This window comes from Andrena cerasifolii, chromosome 1 (genome assembly GCF_050908995.1).
Source record: "Andrena cerasifolii isolate SP2316 chromosome 1, iyAndCera1_principal, whole genome shotgun sequence".
NCBI lineage: Eukaryota > Metazoa > Arthropoda > Insecta > Hymenoptera > Andrenidae > Andrena > Andrena cerasifolii.
Window position 1 is genome coordinate 5,966,134 of NC_135118.1, and position 20,681 is coordinate 5,986,814.

At 41.5% G+C, this 20,681-nt stretch overlaps 1 protein-coding gene across 5 annotated transcripts in view; it reads right to left on the reverse strand.

Annotated features, from left to right (window-relative positions):
* The window catches only part of Sowah (ankyrin repeat domain family member sosondowah), a 204,742-nt gene that overhangs the window by 2,440 nt on the left and 181,621 nt on the right, over positions 1–20,681 (reverse strand). For 2 of the 5 annotated variants that reach the window (XM_076809181.1, XM_076809164.1), the window contains 4 exons: positions 13,836–13,929; positions 12,069–12,161; positions 4,693–4,719; positions 873–1,027 (listed from right to left, as the gene is read on the reverse strand). In XM_076809181.1, the coding sequence (XP_076665296.1) occupies positions 873–1,027; positions 4,693–4,719; positions 12,069–12,161; positions 13,836–13,929 (369 nt within the window). Of the gene's footprint in view, positions 1–872; positions 1,028–4,692; positions 4,720–8,887; positions 8,913–12,068; positions 12,162–13,835; positions 13,930–20,681 lie in introns of all 5 variants that reach the window. The other 3 variants (XR_013085031.1, XR_013085032.1, XM_076809173.1) reach the window with 3 other exon arrangements.

The window sequence follows — 20,681 nt, forward strand, 5'->3', positions numbered from 1 at the left end:
TTCATTCTTTCACGTGATATCAATTACACCCTTTGCAAATGGTTGCAATTTTTTAAAATTGTATAAAAAGTTTGTTAACATTTTACCCGAATGTATGGCCTTAATAGAATATATGGCTATGTAGTTAACTTTGTAACTAACTTAAATCGCACCTCTGAAAGAAAATTTTTTCAGAATCGTGAATAAAAACTATGGGAAACATTAAGGTTTTTGATAAGCTCTTAACATTCACGATTTTGGCAAAATTTCAGCACCGATCACATGAAAACAATAGCAAATATTAAAAAACGGGGTTTACCAGAATATAATCCAGTAACTAGTAAGGATGTTAATAAAATGTGAATTGTAAATGGCCAGTAGCCGCACTTTTCGAAAACATGGGTCTATATATACGGGCCTAGCACGGGCTTCCGAGGGTTAATACCACTTATATTAATACAACTTGAAACCCGCAAATTTGCGGTTAAATCGAGCCGAATTTCATTAAAATATCTAGAGCAGAACCAAAGTTATAGATTTTTGATCGCCGTCGGGTCGTTTTGTCCCACTGTGCGCGGCACCCGAGCCAGCAGGTTCGAGCCCTGGAAAGCGACGATTTTCGATTAAAAACCGTGGGCGCGACGGACATCCCTCTTTTAACGGGGTTCGTCGCGCACGGTAATTTGGCCACTTCCATTCCGCGGGCTGCAGACGCTAGCGTTCATATTAAAAGCGAGTTCGCGTATTATTCGTCGCATAATACATCGACCGCGTATCGTCCAGGGGTTGAATAATTATAGAGGGTCAAGAGGGGGCCCGCTGGGGTGGCGGTATCAGAAACCGGGGATGGGGTAGGGCAATTTTCGAGAACACGGGGCTTGCTTCTCCTCTACCTGCACATTATCCGCCGATCCCCAGCTCTTGTGTATCTTCTCGTGGTTGCTGCTGGCGCTGCTAGTTGCCACACCCAGGAACTGGCTGAACGCTTCCGTCGTACGCTTCACGCGCACGTTCAGCGAGCCAATACGCAGGAAACCAAGATCTTTCTCTGCGTGTCCAACCAATTCATCGTGTTACCGCGTTGCAATCGTTACTGCTCCCCTACGACGTTTCACGCACGCCCCCACTCATTCTTTCCCCGCGTCTCTATCCTAAATCTGTGTACCAGCTGCCTGTCCATCATTCCTTATCCTTCCTTTCGTTAAAGGGTTGTTAAACCACGGACACCCGCGTTCCCCTTATCGTCGTTAAGGGAAACGCGAATCGGGGAATGATCTCGGCGCTGCTTTCATTCCCGCGTACCCTGACCCGTTCGTTCGTTCGGCGACGGATACGCATGCACATCTGGGAGACCGGGGATGGGCGCGAGATGGTTCAGGGGTTCTCGAGAAGTGGAGGAAGTGCAGGGAAACGGGGAAGTGGATTTTGATCGAGTGCGTTTGGATCGAACGAATGAATGCTCGGATGGCCCCCACCTTCGACAAAATAAACGAATGCTCCTTTTTACTTGAATTTTGGCGAAGTCAAAGGGGGAGCGAGCGGCAACGTTCGTTTGGTCTAAACGCGCAGTTAGGTTTGGGAATATTTGGAGAAAGTGATCTCTAGATTGATTTTTATTTTTCAGTTGGATCGAGATGTGTGACGCGGGGATGCCAGGGATTAATTTTATCTAACGGTAGGGGAGACCGGGGCTAGATGTTGCAGGGGCAGGTTGTTACGAAGCAGTTTAAATTTTTTTCGCTTGCGCTATCACTTCGACGATGAAGTGGCTGATGTGTTTCAACCAGAGTTGGGCATTATTCGACTAAATTGTTATTCGACCAACCTTCGAATACGAATTTCGAATAAATGAAGTTATTCGCGACTAACGAATAAATTTTTAGTCGACTAAGTTTGTATTCAATGAACTGACTAAATTTTTAGTCGATTAATTTTCAGTCGACTAAATTTTAAGTCGACTAAATTGTTAGTCGTTATTCGTTCCTCCTTATTCGTTAGTCGGAGGATCTCCGTGGCGACTAAGCGTCACGAACAGGCCGCTTCGGCTAGAGTCCCGTGGCCCTCGACCTCCGGTCGGGCCGCGGGGAACGCTTGTCGAATGTAAGGTGATCCGCCCGATACCCCGTAGCGAGAAAACCGATTAAGAAGTGAGAAATTTCAGGCTCCGCATTTCTCATCAGATCGTCGCAAAGACGACGCCAAACGACAGTATAACAATGATAAATGAATACATTTTAAATCATAAAAATAAAGATTTTGTACGTTTACACGGTCTTCGAGTGGGTGTTCCGTCTTACCCCACCATTTCAGCGAGGCGAAGATTTCAATACCTCCGGTAAATTTCATTTTCCGTCGTTCCCAAAGATTTTTCTTAACAATGACTTTGATTTTCTTAGAGTCTAAGGTCCACTGAAGACTCCTGTTCAAGTCTCGTGTCTTTTTCTCCTCCCGATTTTAAGTTATCACCCTCCAAAGTTAAGCGTTCCGTTTTACCCCACCTTCCCCTATTACTCCTAATAAGCCTCGTTTCGTAAAATTTCATCCTGTAACAACTTGCCCCGTATTGCGTAATAACTAGCCCCTACTAGGGGCACGTTGACGCAACATGTCTCGACCTTAAAAATGGCTTGTTTCAAAGTCATGATTTTCGTTTAATTACATGCGATAGCGGTCATCGGTAGAGGAAAGAACGTACTTTAAGTGAGAGTCATTGTACTGAATATGGAATACAAAAAAAATAAAAAATAAAAACTGAAAATTGTAACAACCAGCCCCGGTCTCCCCTACATAGCGACGCGCGTTACGAAAAGTAGCACGTTTCATTTTTATAAAAACGCAGTTGTCCGTATGAAAAAAAAAAACTGAAACGTGCTACTCTTCGTAACGCGCGTCGATAGAAGGCCTCTCGAAAGAGTAAGTGGTAAATTTGTGAGAGAGCAGATGAAGATTTGCATAGAAGTGGTGAGGCTCGCAAGTAGGATGGATGCATGGACAAGGTAAGTCTAGAAATTGGGAGAGGATGTCGTTCTTTTCTACGTGCAAATGAAGATAATCCGTTAGAGCGAATTACTGAACGGATTGAGCAACTTAAGGGGTTACGCCACCCTGAAAGTTTTGAAAACACGATTTTTTTTTCATTGTACTTTCTTATTACGTGAAGATTTAAGAATAATTTAAGTCATTGTAGACGCAAAAATCCCCCAAAATAGCCGAGTTATAGGCTTTCAACGAGGCGCGGATGTCGATATTCCGCAGCAGGTAGCGACCATTCTACTTTTCTTCTTTTGCGTTTTTCTCGAAACTACATTTCCAAAGATGACCTATCAAATATCTCCGAAACTATTTGTCCGATTGAGTTCAAACTTGGCACGCATATTCTTAATGGTATTATCTACGATGTAGCATATCAGTTTTTCCATCCTATACCCCATTCGTATATAATTAATGGTTTAAATTCGTTTTTTCATGTGAAAAAAGTATAATTTTTTTCACTTTGCTCTGATTTGTGCAATAAACTTTTTTCTCTCAAATCCCTATGCTACATCGTAGGTATTTTATTAAGGAACGCGAAAATCATCGGGTTTTTGATTTCAGACGAACATGTTCGTTATAATTTGTTAGGTTAGTCGCGCGTGTAACGGCGGACGAGCTTCGCAGGGGAACAAATAACTCGGTCATTTTTTAATATTTTTGTACAGTACTTATACGATATATGCACTAATGCATGCTCTACCCATAAGAAGAAAATAAATAATTTTCAACCTCATATTATCAGTTAAAAAAATTCGTCTAATTTAGTGCTGTTTCGAGCACCTCAGGGTGGCGTAACCCCTTAAGACTATCCGTCTTGCTCTAATACCAAATTTCTGTATCTGTTCACGAGAACAGAATTGAGGAGTCCTTGGTAGAGAGCACTGTAAGTGTCAAAACTAAAAAAGAAAAACTTTTTATCGGAAAATCTTCTACATGCTATAGTATAGAATTTTAATGCAATTTCCCTTTGTAAATAAATTACCAAAAGCGCTAAAAGATGCAGGGGAGACCGGGGCAGATGGTAACAAAAAAGTTTTCACAGTTTTTTCTCGAAAGTGAATTTCGTAAATAATTTAAAGTCACGGAAAGTTTTTCTCTCTCCTGAGAACTTAGATTTTTGGCACTTACCTACAGTGTTTCCTACAAGGACTCTACAATTGTAGCTACAGTTATCCCAGAGTCTAGAATCACTCTATACCCTACATAGATCATAATTATTAGAATATTCACCAGAAAGAAGAAGAGAGAAATTAAAAGAGGAAGGTAATCCTACAATCTTCGTCTACCAATATTCTCTACTTTCACTTACAAAATAGGCGTGACTCCCTCCAGTTGCTAAAGTAACGCTATGCCTTACTGCAAATTCACAAGAAATCAGATAGAAGGATTACACGGGAAAGTCGAAAGCACTGCGTTCCGCTGGGGTCCGATCGAATTTTCGGAACCGCACCAGTCTCCCGAAACTCCGTTTCGCGCGGGGCAGGTATAAAAATTAAAATGATTACGTACAGTGCTAACTGAGAATTCTCGGTGGTTGATCAGCGAGGGGTCCGAGTTAAAAAACTAAAACCACATTCTACTGATACACCGTCGCACTATGCCGCGGAGCGGGCCGACGCATGCACTAAATTAGCTGCTCCGACTAAATTAGTGATCGTTCCATGCGGATTACTTTCTTACCTGCATGCTTTTTCCTTGCTTTTATTTCTGAAATAAAATAGAAAATCATTTGAGACTGTCTCGCTCGTGGCGCGGACTTCGGCGGCGGGGAAACGTTTAGTGTTCGTCGTACGAATCATTGGGGATTGTCGGGAGTCATCGGTGTCAAGATTAAACGGTATTAGTTTTGGTGGTTAGAGGGGACGTTTTTAGAAGAGTTTAGAATGTTGTTAGCGCGACAGCTCTTGTTGTAGCCGTAGACTGCCGCTTTCACGTAGTTAATGACCAATAGAAGAGTTCTGGTGTCGAGTGCTGAGTGGCATTGAGATTTATAGTCAGAACAAAATGAATTGGCTGCTCAATAGGGCGTAGAGGAAAATTTCAATTTGAATTTTCAGTTCGCCTGGGTGCGGGATAGACGTCTTTTGATTAACCAAACAGAACTGTAAAATTTTTTTTGGAAAATATTCAGTGTGTAGTCACGCAATGCGGACTACACTTTGGACATTAGATCAAAACACTTTTCTAAGATTTCTCATTATTTTTGCTCCGGTATCGAACCTCCTTAAGGAGAGAAAGGAACGTGCAGACGCGAATATTTTTCCAAAAATTTTTTACAATTGTGTGTGGTTAATCAAAAGACAACTATCCCGCACCCAGGCCAACTGAAATTTCAAATTTAAATTTTCGCCCATACTTATAGCTCCGCCCTACTGCTCAAGGCCACCGAGGACTTATCCCTCTGAGCAATGAATGTGGTCCTTACTGTGCTCCATTCTTCAGTTTCATTATTTTTCTTAAAGGGGAGGCAAATTATTTTATAATTTCTAGGCGACAATAGAATTTTAAATCTGACGTGATTTGAAATGGAGGAAGTGGTCCTAAGCGACCACTTATCTAATTTTGCCTCTACTTACAATTGGGCTTACAATTAAGCAGTTATGCAATAAGCTACCGACCCTCCAATTGACAAAAGAAATTAGTTTAGGGCAGTACAGATCCCACAATTTTGTCATCTTTATTTGGCAAAAAATAATATAACAACTCCTACATTATACAATTATTAGAATTACTAATCCATAAATCCATTTAGGTTTAAAAATAAAAGCTACAAGAAATTTATACAATAATATTAATTATACTACTCAGTATTAAATAACCCATTAAAAAACGTCGTGAAACAATAACAAGCGTAAACAATACACCCAATACAAGTAAAGTTACATTTCTTTAACAATTAAAATCTTCAAACTAAATTTACTCTGTTTCAGATCATTGAGGGTTGGTAACTTTCTGCACAATTAGGCCCAATTAGTAACAAAGTACCTACACAGTTGCTTTAAGCTACATGCTCCAAACTAATCAGCCCCAATCGAAATATTTAACGAACAAGGGTCCAGATTCCATAAATTATAAACAGCGATCAACACTATTCTCACTTGTACTCAGCACTAACAAAGGACGAGTCCTCTTCGCAGAACAAATACGTATTAGGAATCGATCTGTCCGATTATCAGCGAGACGTTAAACACGCCGTGCCTCGACGAAGCGCTCGGAGCCCGAGGTGTAATCGAGAAAGTTAATCCAGTTAAAGGGTAGCTCGTGTTACGTCGAATCGGCGGGAACACGCGACGATTCTCCGGCACAATTGCAAAACCGTGGCCCTCGAGGAGAGCGCAACCGTCGCGCTCCCGATTCGTCGGAGAAGGGTTAGAACGAGCGTGCGCTCGTGTGTTAAGTGAGGTACCGGGGGGAACGTCCCCGTTTTTCAAACGTCCCGCGCGCGGGAAACTTGGCGCGGCGCGTCTGGGAAATTGGTTGGTGCCGAATATGCCTCTCTCATGCTCACGTACGCATGCTTTATTATCGTGTAACAGTGACAACAAAGAAAAACACACTAAAGATGCAAACCCACGACCAGACAAGAATATTAATCTCACTTTAATCTCACGAGACAATTATTTAATAATTTCATTACTTTTAAAATTATTTTGTGATTAATTTCATAAAATTAGGCTCTCGCGAGACAAGTTTCATGATATACTTTCAATAATCTCTTCTCTCGTGACTGTTTCCATTATTTACATTTAATTGCTGCCGAGACTTTTGCCTCGTGATAGAAAAGTCTCGTGGTAAAATCTCACCGTGGTTTCGCACCTTAACTATTATCAGTAGTCGGCGATGCAAAGCCACACAAATTCTATTATCCTCCGTCACTCTCAAGTCACTTTCTCTTCTCCGCGGAAAACCGCGGGAAGCTTCCATTCGAAAAGTGTTTTTTTTCGCATCGCCAACTACAGTTGCTATGGGGTTAAATCACATTATCTACGGTGCTGGGTACTAGAGGTTCTAGATACTACTGCCACTCTTCGATCGTTCGCGTTTCGCAGCAACGTTTCGTCCAGGACCAACAGCGAATTCATGGAATAATCCATTTGTCATCTTTTTATTTTAATTAATTCAAACACGCGTGCGTCGCGAGATAGTGTTTAGATCTCAGAATATCGCCATATAGGGTAAATGTCCCAATTACTGCCAGCGCCCCTATTACTGCCATTTCATTTATTTTACTTAATAAACACGAAACGTATAATGAATAGTTTAAAAAATAATTTATCATAAAATTGGGACTGTTCTTCTTATTATTATAGTACATTCTTTATATTTCTATTCGTTGTACATTACGTTTTTTTTAAGTGAAATAAATAAAGTGGCAGTAATAGGGACACTGACAGTATATGGGACATCTACCCTAGAATTCGGTCGCTGCAAGAGTCGCATATTTTTGGAAGAAGTGAGACCGACCGGTCGTCACCAGGCCACGCGCGTAGCTCGACGACAAACAGCAGCAACATCGACTTAAGGGGAGGTTCTGGTCTAGAGCCCATAAAAATATGTGACATTTAAGAATTAATTAAAGGAAAACTACTATATATAATTTAATGGGGCTTGTTGCATTGTATTAAGGATGTATTAAGCTATAGAGATATATTTTTTGTTTTATAATTAATCATTGCAGAGAGCCTTGGGGAGTCGTTAAAGTCAAGGCGTCAAAAAGTTGATCCAAATCGGTGGGACCTCTGTCTCCAAAAGTTATTATCCGATTCGACTGAAACCTTGTTTATTTTGAAGATTATTCTTTTGGCTAGGGGAGGGGGGACTAAAAAATTACAAAAAATACATTTTTTTTTAGAAAATAACGACACTTCAATTTTGAAATCACTTTTTCCTGTATTTTGCGTCCTTTCATCGCCTTTGAAAATTATAAATTTTCAACATTTTGTAATTTTTTTAGCCCCCCTCCCCCTAGCCAGAAGAATAATCTTCAAAATAAAACAAGTTTCAGTCGAATCGGATAATAACTTTTGAAGATACAGGTCCCACCGTTTTGACAACACTGTTTCGAGAAAAACGCATTTGAAGTTTTACGTGAGCGCCGGGGTGGAGGGTTGTTGCCCATGCATTTGCCGCTACTCAAATGCCTATAACTTGGTGAATTTTACGAATTTCAACAAATCCTTTTAAACCCCCATTCCTAAAAGATTGAACATTCGAAAAATGAAATAAAAAAAAATCGACATTTAGACCAGAACCTCCCTTTAAAGTTTTACGTGAGCGCCGAGTGGCCGGTTGTGACCCATGCATTTGCCGCGACTCAAATGCCTATAACTCCGGGAATTTTACGAATTTCTACAAATCCTTTTAAACACGTTTTCCTAAAAGCTCGAACATTCGAAAAACGAAATAAAAAAAAATCGACATTTAGACCAGAACCTCCCCTGAAGTCGGACACGCGATCGCAGGAAGGAAGATCGCACTCCGCGCGTCCTTTTGCGCGGTTCACAGAGACAGGAACGTCGCGATCCAAGCGGTGAGCGTCGCAAGAGTGCCCCGCGATGCGGTTCGTTAAGCGAATATCACATGGAACAACAGACGTACACAATTCCTTCGGATTGGCGGGAATGGACGGGCCCACGAATGAACGAACGACTTCGCAGACGGCCGATCAGGAGGAATGGGAAGCGCGCGGTTCCTAGGCCCGAGGCAGGCGGTGCCACGACGGCCGGAAGCGTGCGTACCCGCGGACTCTCCACAGAGATACTCACGTCAGCGCCGACAAAAGTGACAGTCATATACATTACTTTAAGGTGCGGCTACTTTAATCTTGCGACACAAGCGCTTTACTACTTTAGCAGAGGTGTGCTTCTGAACTTGCCTGAGCGTAGCGGCAGCAGTAATCCCTACAACAGAAGAATACTTCCAGAGCCCCGATACTCACCGAACAACAGCACAGAGACAGAGGAGAGAGAAAGGGGTACAGATAGAGAGCCCGTAACCATTTATTGCCGTCTATTTCGATCACGTCGACGTCTCCACCGGAACCTGTACACCTTACGTCCTAAACGAGGATATCGCGGCAAAAGCAAGCTGCGAGCAAGCGCATCTACGGTATGCAACCTTTCGTGCTGGTTCACACAGGACCAAGTATGGCCGCGAGTTCTGCCGTGGAAGGGAGGGAACGAACGGACCGGGGGTTTGTGTCGGGGGTGCACCTACGAGTACCCCGGAATCACGAGCTGAGGTTTGATCGCTCGAGCAGAATCGCAGAGCCACTGCTGTCGATGCTTTTCGAAGGAAAAATGTCTGCTGCATCGCGTGGGATGGTCAGATTTTGTCGCAGACCCTTAGTTTTTGAAATAAATTGAAAGGTATCTACAAAAATTGGTGCATTTCGAGTGTCCTTTTCCCTTTGATCGTTGTTTAAACATATTTAAATGTTCATAATGTAATAATAAATTATATTGTTGTATTGGGGTGGGTTCACAGAATAATTTGACGCAACGAACGATCGAATAACTATTACCGTTTCGACACAGAATATGCTCAAAGTTGAAAATTTGCAGCTTTTTTCAAAATTGATTTTCTCAAAAACCGAGGGTGATGGCGACAAACGGGTAGCGGATTCGTTTTCAGGGCACGAAAACCTATAAGAAACGGCTATTGAATGTTACAAGTCCGGAAAAATGTTAAAATTTGTTATACTGTGTAATCCGCGTTTAGTTGGGAAACGGCCTATCGTGCAGGTTTAGCAGATAGGTAGCGCTCCGTTAGTTGTGTTTATAGTAGAAGACGTGGAGAAGAAGAAGAAGAAGAAGAAGAAGAAGAAGAAGAAGAAGAAGAAGAAGAAGAAGAAGAAGAGTCGACCCTGAGTAGCTTACAAGGAAACATATCGAACCCGAACATTCTGATTGTAATGAAACTCCGTACGATTGTAGAGCATGTCGGAGTATGTAAGAAACGATTTTTTTTTCTGCGGAAAAACACTGTGAGGGGGTGAAATCAGCCCCCAAATTTTCAGCGATTTTTCGTTTTTCGAGTATAACTTTGTAACGGTGCGAGGTAGAAGAAAACCGTAAATGGACAAAATGTTCAGTGCATAACGCGCGATATATAATAATTTATAAATAAAAAAAAATCCTCGATTGTCAAGGGCAGATGGTAGTAATATCGACAAAGGCGGAAAATTTTTGTAAACAAATAAACGAATGAACCAAAATTTTTTCCTTTTACATTTTAGTAAGCCATTGCGAATTATAACTTTTACACGGAAGAAGATCGTCCCCAACCCTCACGGTTAGAAATTATATGTAAAATAACGAAACTTTTAATTTATTTATAAATTATTGGACGTACAAACATTTCTTTTGCAGCGCGTTATACGGCATCAAACACTGAACATTTCGCCCATTTACGGTTTTCTTCTACCTCGCACCGTTACAAAATTATACTCGCAAAACGAAAAATCGCTGAAAATTTGGGGGCTGATTTCACCCCCTCACAGTGTTTTTCCGCAGAAAAAAATACGTGTCTTCCATACTCCGAGATGCTCTACAATCGTACGGAGTTTCATTACAATCAGAATTTTCGGGTTCGATATGTTTCCTTGTTAGTGGTTAAAGCAGTCGCCTATGAAACGAAAGGTCCCAGGTTCGAACCCCGGTCCAGGCACCCGATCGGCCGACGCTTTTTCTCCATTTCTTTGCATCTGATCATGAAGTATGAATCTGCATAGAATGTGGTGGGGTGGTGGTGAGCTTTGTTAGAAGAAGAAAATCAAACGCGTTAATTGTACGCGTGCATCTCGAGTGTCGAATGGCAAATGAAGCCGGTACAAGTGCAATATATATCCATTCTAGCGATGTTTATCGAACAGCAAAGTGAATTTCAGTGAGTGGTAACAGAAAAGGATAGCCAAAGAAGATGATCCGGTAATGTTTAAGAAGTACTTCTTCACTTCTGTTAACCAAGAGCGAGACGCTGGCGGATTCGGTTGTTTCTGGGTAAGGAGAGGAAAACGATAAGGTGGTGTTACTCGATGCTCGGGGACGAGTCAATATTTCATGTGGATTAGTTGCAACAGCCATGCTCCCTACGGAAAAGCGAGGAGGGGGGGAAACTAGGAAGCGAACAGACGGCGGAGGATACAGCCAGGCGAGCCTCTCCGAGACAGACAGCCCCGGAACATGCGAGCGATATCAAAAGAAAGCCGATAGCGCAAAATAAGCAAAGAAGACTGAGACCGAGGCAACAGCCGAAGCGCATGAAAGCGGTGCAAACTGCGGTGTACCTGGGATCGTAACTCATAATTGGTTTATCGCGGCGATTGAGCATTGATTTCACCGAGAACACGGACGGCGATCATAATTTATCGCGTCGATTGTCGTATTTCTGTGCCGTTCCTTCTGGCATATCAAAGATCCCCCTCCCCGTGCACACCAGCCGGACGAAACCGAGTTTAATAAGGAAACACCGACCCGCTGGTTTTTTCAGGGGGTGAAGGAAAGATTCCTTTCGGGCAGCCGGGGACCGTTCGGTTCCAACGCGTGACTAATTTACGGTTAATCTCGGCCCCGTTCAAGTACGAGAAAAAGCTTGTACACGCGGCAACACTTTCCCCCGCGGGTGCAAATGTTCGCCTCTTAACGTTACGTAACCTTAATTGCGAGCGTTCGACGACTGCGGTGTATTGTCGGGGCGTTTAAACGTACGTTTCTCGTTAGCCGGCTGTTCTCACGCTCGCGATTAATGCAAAATTAATACGCCGCGATCGTACGGGGATAACGGCCAGACAATCGTCCTCCGCAACGCTGCAGAGCCGCAGGGAGGGAATAAGAATGCAGCGACGGGGAGTAATTTTCCTTGCGATTTTGCGTAAATATAATCGGGGGTCCCTTGCGTAATATTTTATGAAACTGTGACGCGACCTATTTACAGCCGTCGGCGATAATGTCTCGTTTGATCGCGCACCCTGATGTGAAGCTTACGTTGCGAATTCACCGTTATTAGAACTTCTGACGGTGGCAATGTGTATCTCCACGGCGTGATTGAGTACTTACTGCGGAAGGTGTCCTGACTGACGGCGGCCTCTTGAGAGGTAAGGTACTGTCTCGCCTTCTTTCCGCTGTAGTCGCGGATCTCTTGGTTCGCCCCTGGAAATATGGTATTAGAGAGCTGGTGGGAAACGTATCTAGGTATGCACTGTGTTAACTGTGTAGCAGGAGTATCGATGAGAATGTTACGGCACTCACTGACGCGAGTACGATTTCCTTTGAGTCCATTGATACCAGAGACGAACAAAAATTTTATTTAAATCAAATTTCGAATGACGAATAAACGTGAATAAAATTAACTTTATTCGACACGTGACGACTAATTGTTTTAACTTTTTATTTGAATAAAATTTTGGCCCATCTCTGTTTGATATTTACAAGGAACGATCTCCAACCCAGAAATTAAAAAAAATATGAGCTTCGGAGGTATGTAAAGGATATTTAAAAAAAAATGAGCTTCGGAGGTATGTAAAGGATATTTACATACCTCCGAAGCTCATATTTTTTTTAATTGGGGAGTTGACAAAATTTTTAAAAGTGTTTAAAACTGTTCATTATGATAAAATATGCTTGTAAAAAAATATTAATTTTTTGCTACACCTCTAACATGAAATAAATGTAATTATTATTTTAAATAAAAAAATTGCCGCGAAAACGCACTGCATGGTCACGTGACTATTTGTGACGTCAACGTGCAGTAAACACAGAAAGTTGTGGTTAGGGAAAGTAAAGGGGTGAATTTTTCTCACAAAAATAATGGCGAATAAAAATTATTATCAGTACTGTGCTGTTCCCTGTTGTGGGACCACTTCGATACGTGCGCCGAAGAAGTTATTTATTCATGTTCCGCTGGAAACAAATATTCGCAATAAGTGGGTAACTCTTGCGCGAATAAATTATCAAGTGGATTTGTAGCGAAATAGCTAACCACCATAATAGCGTCCAATGTTGGTAAATTTGTGCTGTCACTTTTAACGAAGTTCTTTTCCATTGCCAATAATAATATATATAAGTGTCATTCGTCGCTATATATAAATCGCTGTTTACTGCACAATGACGTCACGCGTTGTGATTGGCGTTTCAGATCACATGACTCAGAACTTAAAAACGTCAATTTTATTTATTAAATTTTGGTAAAACAAATAAGTGTTTTATTAATATTTCTATCATTTTAGGCTTTCATTAATAAATCTATAGATTTCACTACTTTTCCCTTTTTTTCAAATACTGGCAACTCCCCAATTTCTGGGTTGGAGATCGTTCCTTGTAAGTATCAAACAGAGATGGGCCAAAATTTTATTCAAATAAAAAGTTAAAACAGTCGTCACGTGTCGAATAAAGTTAATTTTTTTTTACGTTTATTCGTGATTCGAAATTTTATTTAAATAAAATTTTTGTTCGTCTCTGGTATCAATGGACCCAAAGAAAATCGTACTCGCGTCAGTGAGTGCCGTAACATTATATATATATGGCCAAATTCACTCTAAGGGGCGGGGGGTGGATTCACAAAATGATAGTCCTAATTAAAAGAAGTAACTTTTGTCTGAAAAGTTTTTTTCTTATTTAATTTATCTTTTCTTATTTTAAAATTGGAATTTTTTCAGAGGTAAATCCTTTACTTTACATATCCCCAAAAATTCATGTATTTTTCTTTTTGAATTTCTGGTTTGGGGAGCTTCCCCTGCTAGCGATGAGAATTGTTCGCGCCACGCGAGGGATTATCAAAATACCGGTCACCCATCTCCAGAATTGATAACAAGTCGATCGACTTACCGTAGACTTGTACTAAAAGATTGAAGATATTCCCGTGGTCGAACTGCATGGCTATGTGCAGCGGCGTGTATCCCTGGAAGAATTGATCGCTGATCTGTATCTCATCGTGTCCTGATTCCCTCGTGTAACCACAATTACGTAACAGTAATAGCGTGAATATTAAATTATTAACGAGCTGAAATCTCGATACCTGGCGAGCCACGGGAAAATCCTCTGTTCATCGGCGTCTTAGCGCGTCTTTTTCTGCGCCAGCGTTTGTTTTCCCGAGAGAGGGTAGTGAGGGGACCAGCGGTAGGGTCGAAGGAATGAGGTGAAAAGGCGGAAAAACAGGGGCAAAGACAATGAAGAATTTAACGATGTCGTGTTATGAATATCACTTGGAGCGTGCGAATTCGCATTTCCGCGACAACAATATTATCTGCAGGTATCCCTTGTGCGTGCACGGACGAGATTGAAACACGATGCCGTGAAAATGAACCTTGCGTGCCACGATAGATCGACGTACGCATAAACTTTCCGACTTTCATACGGCTGTTGCGCGCCAATCCGGCCGCTGTGGTTTCAAGAAATTCACCGTTATGTTCGACTACGGCGCGTCTCTTATTGCTCCGTAATCGTCCGCAGAGCTCACTTTCCCGCGCCATTTTCTCGCGAGATCGGTGACAGTGCCTGGGAAATGTGTTACACTTCGTCCCGATCTTTACGCGCCAGTGGCACTGGATTTTATAATTGAGCCGTTTATTTTGAAAGTGGCGTAAGTCCATTTGTCCATTTTTTTTATTGTTGACTGTAGTAACATGTACAACTTGAAGTTAGTATTACAAATTTATATGTAAAAACTTTTTAAATATAAATGGACTTAGGTCACTTTCTAAATAAACGACCCAGTTATAGACCGCGTACTATGACGCTCGGCGTCAAAGGTTGCCAGCAGAAAATGGTGCCCGAACTGACAGGGGAATGTTCCCAACCGGAAAATTCACATTGGAGGGTGGAAGGGACGACGTTTCTCTGTGGAAATTCGCTCCGAAGGGGTGTAAAGCCGGGGATCCACCTGGAAGCTAAGCTAAGCTATATTAAGTTTTCAAAAATTAGCTTCAATACATCCTTATGGAACCGTTTCCAGCAAAAGCTAAGCTATATATATATATATAAATATATATAGGTATATATATAAAATTACATTGTCTATTTATCAATTTGAATTTATCACTTGATTTTTAATTTTCAATAATAGCAATTATCTAATATATTTTATATTTATATTTGTTTTTCAAAAAATATACTTAAATATTTATACTATATATATATAGTCTTAGGGATAAGGCTAAATTGATATTTAAATGACTTGTTGGTGTGAAAATTTAAGGAAAAAGTCCAAATAAATTGAATAATAGGATTATTTTCATTAGTCTAATGAAAATAATTAAGTTGATGAATATATTTTTGTTTGTTAATAATTTGAATTCTTTAAAAATGAATTTATTTAATTATATTCATATTATGTTAATTCGTGATGGTAAGTATCAATAGTTATAGGATAGAATTATTGTTGGAATTATTAGTCTGATTCAATTTAACGATAATATTGTTCTAGTTGATGGGTCAAAGATTGAGAATAGATTTGTTATCATTTTCACTTAATTGAATTGATTTTCTACAGTTGATAAAGTTGTGTTCGAGAAGATAATGATTGTTGTTATAATTATTATTAGCGTTATAGTTATTATTATTAATCAAATTACAGGTTTTATTTGAGGAATAAAAGATTATTAGTTTTCACTAGAAGTATTCGCTTGTACTATAATACGGTTTAAGAGACCAATTCTCGCATTTCAGACATCAAATGAAAAAATATTATTTATTAATAATTTTAAATTGCCAATTTACTGTTATTTTTTAACTAATTCTTTGAATGTTTTAAAATGAGTGTAATCAGTTTTTAAAGTTTTTAATCGATGTTCTTTCTATTACAATGGGTATAAATCTATGGTTTGATCCACAGATTTCTGAACATTGTCCATAGAATAATCCTGCTCGATTAGAGTATAAAGTTATTTGATTAATTCCTCCAGGGGTGGCATGGTTAAACGTTGAGTGATAGGTTGTTTGTCAACCTAGCAGAGGCGCTGCCGACATTTATAAAAAAATAGTAGTTAGTTTAATGCAAATGTGCGTACTTGTTAAACAATATGGCTCCACATTCACGCGAAGTTTCATTGAGTAGTTTGCTTGTAAGTAACTATAGCAGCTTTAGCAAGCCAGAGAGTCTCTAGGAACATAGAGGCATGAAGGCACAGGTAACAGTGGCTATCGCTTTAATTGCAGGTCAACGGTCCCCAAGAAAAATGTCAACAGGCAGAGTGAACTATCCCACTGTGGCAAGGTATCCTCCTCCCCTGTAATTACGAAAAGTAGAAAGAGATATTATACGAGCAGAAGCGACAGGCTGGCGTGTCCGCCATAAAGAAAGATTACACCGCTGGTCCTGGTACCCTGTGACAATGTAATCCCTCATCGTGCTCTAATAACACGTTCTTCCGCTCGTAATACCGCCGGCACCAAGGATCACCGTGGCCCGATACACGCGCGACACGCGATTACGATGCAAACGACACGGGACAAACGTCTTCGGCCGGCGCGGCGAGTGCACGCGCGCCGAGCGAGCGCTGCGAAATGCCCGCGCGGTGGAATCGGCGGCGCACGGGATCGTGTCGCGCTGGACGAGATATCAGAGGGACGTTATCTGGCAATTAGTATCGCGCGGAGGGCGGCAGGTGAGAGGGAGCCGCTTTTCCTCAGGAAACAGCTGCCACCCACCTTTTGCGCCTCGCTTTTACAGAGATATCAACAATACCGGGACAGGCCCAGCGTCCCTTCGATCGTGACTGCTTGACTAATGCCTGCCGGTACCGAGATACCCAGGCGGCTGCCCAATAACGTCTATAAACTAATAATTCAGCAGCTCCCCCCTCAAGATTCCGATCTGTAGAATAAATTAACGAACGGGTTGCGTTACGGCGTAGTTGAAGAGTTGCTTGGTCATTGGTGATCTATGGAGCTTTTCGCTCGGGCCTTCTCAGGTTCACTGTGTTGTGGATTGTGTTGAAGTATTGCGACTTGCAAGTAGCAGTAAGTGAGCGATGAAGATGGCGGTGTTGAAGAAGATAAGGGAGGAATCATACTATTATTATAAAGCTACAGCTTTTGTTTGTATGCTCACATTATGTAATACAGGCGTAATTGCCAGGCTGTGGAGTCGGAGTGTTATACCAACGCCACTTAAATTTATTTTTCTATAGTTTTAGTCATTCGTTTATAAATAGTAGGGGAGACCGGGGCAAAGCGAACCCCGGGGTAAAATGAGCTTCCTTAATTTATTCTTTAACAATAGAATATATTTAGAAATTTTGGTGACGTAATAAATGTATGTAATACGACAATGATAATTATGCACATTCAGGTATCGAAAAATGGAAATTCATTTAAAAAATTAAAAATGAAGTTTTAGAGACTTCCAATTGTTTTTTTTTCAATTTAGCTTTTTGGATAAATGAGTCTTAAATGTGTTATTTTAACTCCATTTTTTTCTGCGTGTTTATAACAAGCTTATAAACATACATGTACACGCGTTTGAGAAAACATTGATCCTAAGATTATTAAATAATTCATTTTCCACTGAGTACACATTCGGGGCAAAGTGACCGGGGTAAACTGAGCTGCAAAGAAAAGATGCGCGAGTGATATCTAAATTTATTTAGATATTATAAGTACGTATTTTATTAAAAATTATGTGTGTATTTGTTTTAGTTATAATATGTCAGACTGTTCGTGTAAACAAAGTTCCTTTAAAAACACATTTTCAGAAGAAAATGAGTCTAGGTTAGTAACACAAAGTACAAAGTTACAAAGTACAAATTATTAACATTAAGCTTGTATTAATGAAATATATTTAAAAAAAAAATAGTTTAAATAGTTTATTACAATTGTAATTGTCAGATGTAACTGTGGGGCAATTACAATCACAATTATTGTAATCGTGCAAGGCAATTACGATTACAATTACAATTAACAAATAGTGGTTGCTGCGAAAACAATAGCATTTTTAAAGGTGCTGTTATAGATACCGAATTGTTACAATCAACGTATAACCGAATTATTGCAGAAAATACATGCCGAGTATATTGCAAACACATCACTCGGATTATACTCAGTTAAACACAATTCTAATCATTTATAAATTTAATAAATCAAACGCACAGTACGTGCACTTTAAAATATTTCAAATTTAGTAGTGTCTCGACTCGCTTCTATGGAGAAAATTTTAATAACTTTAGTTATTATACCAAAACATAATATAATAACCTGTTAAAGTGTCCCTCAACTGAATACAAAAACCATTACACAAAAATATGCATGTACTTTCTGAAATAAATTCCCAAATTATCGATTCTTTTTCTACCCCCTGACGGTAGGTAACCCCTTAAGGCATTTTATCCTGTAAAGGAAATACCTATTCCCATAATTTCTATCTCTTTTTATCGCTGTTAAACGAGGACCATCTGCATCAAGTGAATAGGTACCTATACCCGAAATATCAGTGACGAATCCTAGTGTGCACCCCGAACGAACACGATCCAAGATTCTGATTTTGATGGAAATATTTCAGTTGGTCAGGGAAGAATTTCGAAACGGCTTTCTGGGATGGAAGAATTATCGATCCTGGTGGTCGAAGCAGCAACAAAATTGCGCGACCTCGAGATATCGTATGCAAAGCGGAAACTCGCGATGGTCGATCGGTGAACCGGTATTCACGAAAGCGAGCAGGGAGCAAGTACCGACCGTTCGCGATGTCCGCCTCGATAAGTGCGACAAATCGCGCGTAATAGTGTGCGTGCCCCGGTGGTTACGCGGCGGAGGAAAAAAAGGGATGATCCCTAAGATCACATCCAACGCTCGATCGAGTCAAACCGAGGAACCACTCGATGGAACGCCAGTGCAGGAATCGAAGAGGAATCAAAGAAACCTACCGGAACTCATACGAAAACGAGACCAGCACAAATCAATTTATCAAGCGCAAAGTTTCCACCTAAGAGTACAATATCTGTAAAACTGAATAGCTGCGACAAACGACAGAGATTCCCCCGAATCGACCCATAAAAACACCAGTTGCGAGCATCCGCGCCCGAGGAGCACTCGCCTGGAGCCATCAAGCTCGAGGCGCGTGAACGACTAAAAAATTGCATCGAACCCCCTCTGCGAGCGCGCCACCATAAACAGCCTCTCTATATATCGCGCTCTCAATATCGCGTCCCGCAATAAACGCAGTGACAAATGCGTCGAAACCGCGATCATAGGCGCGCGGCGCTCACCCCTCGAGGCAGCGGCTCGAAAGGGGTTGGCGTTGCCGAGGCGAGGGGCGAGGGTTATTCAGCGAGCATCGACTCTAATTTATTTCACTTTAAAGTCCCCGCGTCTAGGTGGGCGAAAGTCAGGCGGCCGCGTCGCGTCGCCTCGCGTACAGCGGTCCGCACACGAGGAATAGGAAATGGCACGTATGGGGTAGCTGGCTCAGGGAGTCACCCTTCTCCGACTCCAATACCCTGCGACACGTGTGTCCTCGCGACAAGTGGCGCGACACCCTTCGCCTTCGCGCATGCTCGCACGCTCTCCCTCGTTCTTCCCACCCTGTCTCTGGCGCCGCCGATCTTTCACCCCTTTCCTATTCCGTCGTCCGCGGCCCTCCACTCTCGCCTTCTCTCTTTATACTTTCGGCGATATATTTTAAAGTAGCATTGTCCCGACACGCGGAGTCACCGCGCTTCGAGACAATATCGCGCCGCCGAGCCTCCTCCACCCCCAGTGGAAACCCTACCCTCCCTCGCCCCAACCCGGACGGCCGTGGATCTCGTCGCGTTCCCGTTGTCTCCGGCACCCAGGGTCCCTCCTCCGACCGTTCTTCCCTTCTTCGTCGCGCGGTACACCGTTCGGGAACGGGACAGCTGCCGGCCACCAATATCACGCACGCGTATATCACCGTTGAGGATTTTCAATTTTAATATTTTCCTACATCGGGGCCGCCTTTACGAGCAGCTAAATCATAACGGCCCTACCCGCCCGAGATTCCGACATTTTGTATTTCGACACCCTCGGATATTGGCTCCTATAACGCGGATCTCCTATAGTACGCCAGTTTTTTTTCTTTGGTAGGCGTTCGTGTACCTGTGTGCGTCGAAGGTAGCATGGCTTTTGAATACCTGAGCTGTGGGGGAAGGTAGTTTTGAGTTAAACTTGTAGGGTAGTAGAGAGGAGCAAGTTTGGGGATGAAGTTTGTGGTGTGAGTAAGGTGGGACAATGTGCTCTATAGATCAGGAGTAGGAGAGACCGGGGCTGGTTGCATCAAGGGGTAGGTTGACTGATTGTTAATAACTCGGCACCGACCTATGCTCTACTGCAGAAAGATTTACTGTAAAAAGAAGTTGTTACTACTATGGCATGCATTTATGTCCGCCATCGCGATCGCACGTTTTTTTAAACAGTTATCAGCGTTTGTCAAAAAATTGACTACGTAAGTAAATATTTTTTCTAAAAAAAATTATTTATCACGCTCTATGCAGTTAGAATAGAATACATGTTAAGGGACTGTTTTAAAGTTTGTTTATTAGACGGGCTATTGACACAGTATTTTTGTTTATACATAAATAATTGAAGGTTATATAGATTATTGAAGTCAAAGTGATCGGTCGGGGCTGGTTGACTGATAACGTTAATAAGGTTTAAATTGTTATTTTATTATTCAGAAAGCGATTTTTATTTTTTGTCTAAATTTCACTATGTTATAAATAC